Raw genomic sequence first — 9,225 nt, 5'->3', positions numbered from 1 at the left:
TCAGGCTGGAACATTTCTGGATTATATAGCACCTAGAATCTCTGACTTTAGGGGATTCTCATCAATCAAATATATACTAAACATTCAAGACAAAATCTTCTGGGTAGGCTAAGCTTGTTTTTCTGGATTGAAGAAATGCATGGCGATTGTGTTTTTTTAAATAGATTGGGTTTGTACAAGTTAAGAGGGAGTAGGAAGGAGAGAAGGATTTGATAGCCCCCTTTGTAGAAGTCACTTGAACAGCGTGCACATGGCTGGGTTGTTATATTCTGATGCCCTTTGCCCCGTACCCCACTGAGGGCAAAATCACAATGAAATGTGTTATCAATATCGGCTGACTCTGTTGTATTGCTATTGACTCCTGAGTTGCAATTTTGCAATTAATTATTACAATTCTGACTTATTTTGGGGGACCATCATCCTATCCATCATGACTGATCTTGCTTGGAAGACGCATTCAGGGTCTACGAAGGGATGGTAAACTCGCATATGTACCTTTTGCTGCTGCGGCAGGCCTCGTCACTCCACTTGCCCTGAGCGGATTGGGAGAACAGGACACAGTTTTCCCGCTTGCCACCGTTAGGCTGCGCATGGTCCCAGTTGAGGAAGGAGATAGCAATTCCATTGACATCAACAAACTTGCCTTCCGTGACCATGTCATTGATGCCCAGCCAAAAGTCATTGACACCTGGCAGGCTACTTTTACCATAGTCTCGGAGGGCGTTGATTTCATCGGAGTTCCTGGGGATAACCAGGGTCCCTCCCTTGGAAATGCAGTCTTCGTTGGCATCGTGGAAATGCTTCAAGGCTTCTGAAGCAAGGTAGCATTTCTTGTGAACTTTTGTTCCTCGGAGACAGACTGTGAAGATGTGAAATTTGACATAGTAAGATTTTTGGAGCGTATTGTGCCTAGGACTGGAATAGCTATAAATATCTGTGGAATGAATGATGTATGATGATGATAATGAGTTAACACTTATTGAAGATTTTGGTATGTGCCAGACACTGTGCCAAGTATTTTACATAAATGAACTCCTAATCATGACAACCCCATGAAGTGGCATTTGATTATTCCCATTTCACACATCAGGCTATTGAGGCTCAGAGAAGTTGTTCTTTGTCACAACTTAGCATGTAAATGTAATTTACATAGCATGTTAAGATCACAACTACACAAACCCAGGTCTGCCCACCTTAAGCCTCGTGCTGCTTTTACATACACATGCTTGCTGGTTTATGTAGTTCCACGATGTGCTGAACTTCCTTGGGACTTTTGCAACTGGATGGTCTTTTATAAGTATTAAAAACAAACAAAAACAAAAGTCTGACTCCGAGTGTGGAGAAACAGTAACTCTTAAGCAGATAACTGAGCCCTGGTAATACTGTTTAGGTTATTCAAGATAAAGCTAACATAAAGATAGTTTTAGGGCATAGCTTTGGAGACTGAGGCTCCAGGGTCTCATCTCTGACACCTCAGGTCTCATCTCTGACATCAACTAGCTGTGTAAATCTTGAACAAATTACTTAATTTCTTTGTGCCTTGGTTTCCCCATCTATAAAATGAGGATAATCATAATAGCTTAATTTGTCAGAGGAGTCAACATAAGTTGTAGGATTAATGTATTAATATTATTATAAAGAATTTATAGGCCAGGTAAGGTGGTTCACACCTGTAATCCTAGCATTCTGGGAGGTCGAGGCAGGAGGATCATTTGAGGTCAGGAGTTTGAGATCAGCCTGAGCAAGAATGAGACCTGGTCTCTACTAAAAATAGAAAAAATTAGTCCCAGCTACTTGGGAGACTAAGGCAGGAGGATCGCTTGATCTCAGGAGTTCGAGGTTGCAGTGAGTTATGATGACACCACTGCACTCTAGCCTGGGTGTCAGAGAGAGACCCTCTCTCAAAAGAAAACAAAACAAAACAAAGCAAAACAAAACAAAATAAAAAGAATTTATAGTGTCCGACTGAATAGAATGTTCACAAAACTCTTGCCCCTTCAACATGAGCATTTGATCTTCCTTTAACTTTCTAATTCTGTTCCCCTGGAAACCTCATAAAGGGAATATGTCACTCTTGTTACCAGGCAACATTGCTTACGGCAAAAATGACCCTGGATTGGTAGCATCCACCTGGCCTGGGAGTTAGAAATACTTGCTGGAAAGCCATAACTTCACTCTTCCCTGAAGGCGGTAACTTGTAATTGAGCAGGTCTCTTAACGGGACCCTCGACACTCTGCTTTTGGAGTTGCTACAAAGGATGTTGGCTCCTGGGGGTATGAGCCTTGTAAACCTGGGCTGTTCCTGCTCCTGCCCTGTGTGGCTCTCATTCGCTCACGTTTTAGAGAATATCTCCTGGACAGCAGGATGTACGGCTGCATAGGATGTTGGGAGCTCTAGTCCCATGGAGAAGGAGCACTGGGCACTGCACCATTGGCAACCTGTGGTTCTAACCAACTTCCTTCCATGTGCGTCTGATGTTGAATGTGGCCCAAGTGAACTCTCCGAGCCCGTTTTAGTTGGAGCTGAGTGGATCTCCTGATGGGCACTGACTTAACATCCAGTAAATGCTAATCATTTCAGTCACTTAGTACTCGCTTTATTCTGTTATTCGCTTTATTCATTACACATTAGAGATAATTATGGACTGACTCTTAAAATATTTTCCTGAACTACCTATTTTTATTTCTATACCACCCATATATAGGAGAATGGGATAGCAAATCCAGCTGCTTTCCCAAAACAATCATCTCCCAGCTTTGGGGTCCTCCCACTTGGACATATCTCTAGTTTGGCAATGTTTCTTTTTAAAAAATGTCACCCAGAACTCAACAAGTAGCCTAGATATGATTTTTTTTTTTATTTCAGGGTATTGTGAGGGTACAAACATTATGGTTACACTTTATGTCTTTGCCTCACCCAAGTGAGGGTTAAAGACATGCCCTTCCCCCCCTACAGTGCTCCCCGTGTCCTTTAGTTGTGGATTTACCCCCACATCTCCCTAATCCCTGGAGAGTATTTCTGCCATGTGATCACCCTAGTGTTGATCAGTTAGTACCAAATTGATGGCGAGTACAAGTGGAGCCCAAACCACTGACCATCGCTATGTATTTTCCTATCTCTGCTGGGACGAGGCCCTGATGCAGCGGGGTCTTACCTGTCTGCAGGGCTTGCATTTCCTTCAGGGCATTGACTTCTCTCCAGAGCTTTTCAACTTGAGTCTTCAGGTCGCCATCCTTTTCTGGAGGAAATTTCAGGGTGGGAGGGGGTAGGCAGAATGAAAAGCACATGATTAAAATAAAAGAAAGCTTTGGAATGTAGCATCCAAGGCAGTGGTGGTGTTGATGAAACCAAGCCCAGTGTATGTGAAATAGAATGCGTGAAAATAACTTGGGCAAGGAGATTCAGAAGGGCTTGGTGGGGACGATGGGACTAGAAGGTCCTTCTATGAGATGGATAGACCCCCTGCTTCTCCAGGCGCATCCTGCGGCTTCCGGCTTGCTGACTTTCCGATGCCTCTGAGAGTGACCTCTGTCGGACCTCTCCTCACTCCAGCCCAGCTCTTGCCCTGATTCTTGCCAAGTGTAAGTATCTCCTCTTCTGAGAAGACTTTTCTGATTATCCTCTCAATTAGTATCCCTCGCACTGATCTTTCTTTGAAACTTGTTTATTTTTCTCCAGAGCACTTTCTCTATTCTGTATTAATACTTTACTCACTTTATTTCATCAGGCTCATTATCCATGGTATTTCTGATGCTTAACTAAATAATATTGAGTGAATAAACATTTTATGCTATATTGTTTTCATTTGCTCTTCAAAAATAGCTACGAAGGGAGAAAAGTGGGATTCTCGTTGAAGAATGAGGATGAAAGCCGGGCGCTGTGATTTACGCCTGTAATCCCAGCACTCTGGGAGGCTGAGGCGGGAGGATGGCTTGAGCTCGGGAGTTGGAGACCAGCCTGAGCAAGAGTGAGACCCTGTCTCTACTAAAAATAAACAAATTAGCCAGGTGCGCGGTGGCACATGCCTGTAGTCCCAGCTACTCAGGAGGCTGAGACAGGAGGATCATCTGAACCCAGGAGTTTGAGGTTGCAGTGAGCTACAATGGCGCCACTGCACTGTGCCAGGGCAACAGAGTGAGAGTCTGTCTCAAAAAAAAAAAAAAAGAACGAGGGAGGACGAGCCCAATAAATGAAGTGATTATGCAGATAAATGGCAGAACTCAGTGTTATTCAGTTCCCCAAGTCCCCTGTCCCCAAGTATCCTCTACACAGGTGATGCCTCAGGTATGGTGGCTCCTGGCAGAATTAAGTAATAAATGGCCATATAAAAATACATCTATATTAGGGAGTAGCAACTTATTTAGTTTTTGAGTTTCCTGGAAGAGGCTAAAGACTCTTCATGGCTGTCCTTTACCAACTGTGGCTATGAGAGAGTGGCAGAAAATGAGCAGCTTTGGCTAAATCCGAATTCCAAGACTAATGGGGACTCTCTTAGAGCTTGACGGCTTGCAAGCTGTTCAAAGGCAGGAATTACAATAAATCATAAAAATAAAAAATATTAAAAGCTGCCATATCCTGTATGCCAGAGATTAATTCTTTCAATATTCCTAGGAGATAGACACTGTCATTCTCTCCATTTCACAGAATAAGAAATAGAGTCACAGAAAGCTGATTTAATCTGCGGAAGGTCACCCAGCTGGTAAGGTATAGAGTTGGGATGTGAATTTTCTGGCTCCAGGCCTGTTCTCTTCCCACCCCTCCTGTCCGCTTCTGCACAGCGATCACCTCTACCTCCTTGGTCCCTAGCACTTGGCCCCAGACAGAGAAGATACTTAAAGCTTGACATGAACTGTCCTCAGCTGCTTCTTTGTGGTGCCAGATAGAGAATCTGTGTTCTATACTGGATTTTTCAGTCTAAAATCCAAATGTGCTAATTTACTGTTCCCTTAAACGTGTGCTTCACAAGCCGGGTGCGTCCACATTTGGGTTAGGAAAATATCTTCTGGAATATCCGGGGGTGGCTCCCACTTCTGTTTCACTTTATGCTGCACATCAATTCTCCAAACATCCGATAGCTCAGCTCGGAAATACAAAAACCCAAGGATTTTCTCCTTGGGACCATTCAATCCAGAATAAACATAAGGGTGCATTCAGAATGTGAAACCATCAGCTGTTGGGGGCCAGGCTTACAAAAGCTGCTGAAGACTTGCTTCCAAGTTATAAATTTTCAGCTCTACAAACATCATCCCCCAAACCTCTCGGCTTCCTGCTCCATTCTATTTAAATAAGTGGTCTCCACTGGGAGACTGTAAACATTGTATCTAACGTGAAAACACACGAATCAATATTAGACTCCTGGGAGATTATTATAGAAGTCATTATCCAGGTGACTTGGCTTTGGCTTCCATCCTTTGTAGCTAATGTGGATGTGTTTTGTCTGGCATAAACAAAGGGAATACACCGAACAACTATTTCGCTATAAAAATGATATTTTATTCATTAATGCAGTACATAATTTGTTGAGACCTATGAGGTAAGTACCAGGGAACTCTTGTGTTTGGAGCTAGCTAAATCATTCAATGGCCATTCTGAGTCCCAAGGAAAGCTCCCTTTCATTTTATCGTTGCTGTTCTCAAGAAGTGGGTACCGTATAGGAATGCAGAAATAATTCCCAGAGGCCATTATATGATGTCCGGTCGTCCAGGTGTAAGGGAATGGGCACTCTCATACGCTGAAGATGGGAGCACGGATTGATGTTACCATTTGAAGAGACAATTAGAAAGTATGATTAGTCTGTACTTTTACTTTTAGAAACATATCATAACATCTTAGCGTGGGGGTCAGTACATGTGTGCTAAGCAGTTCCTTAGGGGTATTGAATCAAAAAGAGATATATTGGAAACCGGACAAAATTTCCCAAGAAAGAACAGATTAAGTCATGACCCATCCAAACAACGGGCTGTTATGCAGCTGTGAAAGGAACGAAGTATGCTTTATATTGACAGCTATCCGATATTTTCTAGGTGAAATAAATTCATTTGCCTGCCAAATATTTTGCATAGCCAATTCTTATTTTGTTAAAAATATCCATTTTAATCATGCATTTAAAAGACTCTGGGAGTATTATCACCCAACAGTTAACAGTGGATGATCCCATGATGAGGATTGGGAGAGACAAGATGGCTTTCGCTTTTTTTTTTTTTTCAAGACAAAGTCTTGTTCTGTTGTCCAGGCTAGAGTGCAGTGATATGTCATCATAGCTCCCTGCAACCTCCATGTCCTGGGCTCAAGAGATCCTCCTGCCTCAGCCTCACGAGTAGCTGGGACTATAAGGGTGTGCCACCGTGCCTGGCTAATTTTTTAATTTTTTGTAGAGATGGGGTCTCACCATGTCACTCAGGCTGGTCTTGAACTCCTGGCCTCAAGCGATCCTCCCTCCTTGGCCTCCCAAAGTGCTAGAATTATAAGCATTAGTCGCTGAGCCTGGATGGCTTTCACTTTTGATTTCATAAACTTTATTTCAAGGTATTCAAAATATTTTAAAAGCATGTGGGTGGGTGGGGAAAGAACTTTTTGGCAAGTTTAGGTTTGTTGTTTCACCTCCTATAGAATTTACTTTCTTGGACCTAATGGCAAAAAATTAGCAAAAACTTTTGGGGGATGATACACATCCCTACTTGGGTGGTCACCATTTGGCCCCTCTCTCCCAGTGGTGAAGAAATGCTGGCAACAAAAATATGCCACGTCACCCAGTGTCTTCTCGTCCCCTGACCTTGTCTATAGCAATATACTGCATCTACTCATAAGAAATATTTCAATCTCTCGTCATTCAAAGAGGGAGGTAGAATATGTTACAAGAAAAAACAAGATTCCACTTAAGAAACCTCACATCAGACCTAAATTTTATAAGTAAATGCCCCTGGAAAAGGGCACTTCAGAATCGTTAAAACAAAATGCAACAAGACAATACAAAAAACTCCCTTTTGCCCACCAGCAGTCTGTCTGTCAAATCAAGATTTTAACCTTGTTAGTATTTTTTTTTTTGGTGTGTTTTGTTACTAGTGAAGTGAAACTGAGAAGGAAATAGTGTCATAATACATATTTTTAAATACCCTGATACGAAAATCACTGAGGATGAAATAAAACATCACCCTGCATCTTGCTTTTTTTCTTTTTTCTTTGCTTTCAGCATATTGCAAATAAATTGCCATCTCCTTTGTTTTTTGCAATTTTTTTTCCACCTGTTAACCCAGTTGAGGCTACCCCAAATTTGGGATTGCTTAGGAGATTCAACTTTGCACCAAAATGTCTTCAAACACTCTATGACTTTGCATACTCATATATTTTTAAGTTAAAGAGCAGTTCAATTTCTCTGTATATGCATGAAAAAGTTTAAATACAGACTGTCCTTATACTACCAGGGATATGAAACTATACCTACATGATGACCAATGTCAAAAAATGAAGTCACCATTACCAATAGCTCTATCCTCTACTACACATTTAATAGGATTATAGTTATCTTGCAAATATATTTGAATAGACTTATATTCAATGTCACAAGTAAATCAGTGTACTTGCTTAATCGATATGTTCTGCTTGCCCTATATCATTCATGATACCAGATGTTCACATAACCAGGTGAGCTCCCTCTACAGGGACATTCTATCTAAGCCCACCTAACAAAAGATATACAATATAGAAACTTTTCATATTACTAAGTTTTTTTCTATTTACAAAAAAAGCCCAACCACACGATTTTTTTAAATATCAAACTGTCCCAGAGAATGAAAAGGTCACTCAATTCCATGAAATGCCATACAGGCATGACTGTGCTGTCACCAGGGACGGTCTCCTGGAGGAGTTTGGAAGTGAACACTGTCCCGCACCTCCCCACACCCAATAAGCCTAAAATTTTGCTAGATCGAGAAACCCCATTACCTTTCACTCGGCGTTTGCTGTGCTTCCTGGCTTTTAATTTGGACGGGAGGCTGGTGGTCTGGTCCAGGAGTAAGGTAATCACCAGGATGCAAATTACAAGTCCATTCTTTGCCATGGCTCCAGGGCAAGCCTGCTGGGCCCCTGTGCCAGCCCCTCTGCAGCAGCTATGGAGCAGGTAGACTGCAGGGCCACATCTTGCTCCGGACGGCCTGGGGCCGGCTTTATAAAAGTGAGCTTAGGAAGTTGGCTGGAATCCCGCTGATGAAATGTTGGAGAGCCTCTGCTGGCCACAGCATAAGGTGGCTCCTTGTTCTCATGCCCTGTGTTAGGCTTCTTATTTATTTTTGCTGCATTTCCTAGTGATTTGCCTTTTCCAAATGTAATCAGAGTTAACCAAGGGGTTTTCCTGCCTCTCTCTCTCTCTCTCTCTCTCTCTCATTTGAAGTCTGGGAAGCTGGGGGTCTCTGTGAAGACCCAATATTTAGTTCTTTGGTTTGGAACTCTGAAATTCACTAAATGTTCTAGAAAATGAATTCAATTTAGTTGTAAGGGCAAAAAAAAAACAACCAAAAAAAACCCTCCCCCCCAAAGAAAAAACCCTAGGAAAGTTACTCTGTGTGTGTGTGTGTGTGTGTGTGTGTGTGTGTGTGTGTGTGTGGTTGTGATGTCGCGGCATCATTCGTTTAAGTCAGAGCGTCTACACACACTCACGAACTCACGTGTCTGCACAGCTCACGTGCAGCTTGGGGATGGTTTGCTCAATGGGACTTATGGGGGTGGCTGAAGTGGATACTCTGTGACAAAACATAAGGCCTCCCACTATTAGGGTTTCGTAGACTCATCGAGATTTACATTCTTGGGAAAACACAATTTCGAGTGCAAGGAAAATTTTAAAAGGTGAATTATTTCTGTGAGAAAGAATGTAATGTATCAATGATAGTTATATTTTAGATCCCTACCCTCCAATACTTTTTTCCTTGAACACATTAAATATTAATTAACACTTTCAAGTGAATTATATAAATAACAGAGAAATATAATGAAAGACTCGGTGTAATTATTCTTACCCTGATCATAGGCTTTTAGGACAAGTGCTTGGGATCAGACAGGCTTTGCATAAAAGCAATGGACGTCCATCCAGGTACAGCCAAGAGAGAGGGAGTTAGATGCAGGGAAAGGCCTCTATACACTCCGCAAGGTTGCATGGATGGCCAGGTGCAGGTGGAGCTCAGTGGTCGTAGGTTTGGAAGGTCTGAAGGCCCAAGCTCATTTTGTGTTTTTTT

The 9,225-nt window shown here is 42.3% G+C and overlaps 1 protein-coding gene across 1 annotated transcript; it reads right to left on the bottom strand.

The window, feature by feature from the left end:
• Positions 1-368: 368 nt before the first annotated feature.
• On the bottom strand, positions 369-8,135 carry CLEC3A (C-type lectin domain family 3, member A). The gene is made up of 3 exons (XM_012641532.1): positions 7,943-8,135; positions 3,156-3,239; positions 369-859 (listed from the first exon to the last, which is right to left on the bottom strand). The coding sequence occupies exons 1-3, from the start codon at positions 8,055-8,057 to the stop codon at positions 465-467; spliced, it is 594 nt and encodes a 197-aa protein (XP_012496986.1). The 5' UTR covers positions 8,058-8,135; the 3' UTR covers positions 369-464.
• Positions 8,136-9,225: the final 1,090 nt, after the last annotated feature.

Source organism: Propithecus coquereli, unplaced genomic scaffold (genome assembly GCF_000956105.1).
Source record: "Propithecus coquereli isolate 6110/MARCELLA unplaced genomic scaffold, Pcoq_1.0 Scaffold165, whole genome shotgun sequence".
Classification (NCBI taxonomy): domain Eukaryota; kingdom Metazoa; phylum Chordata; class Mammalia; order Primates; family Indriidae; genus Propithecus; species Propithecus coquereli.
The sequence above is the reverse complement of the archived record's forward strand: the minus strand, read 5'-3'. Positions and strand labels throughout refer to the sequence as shown.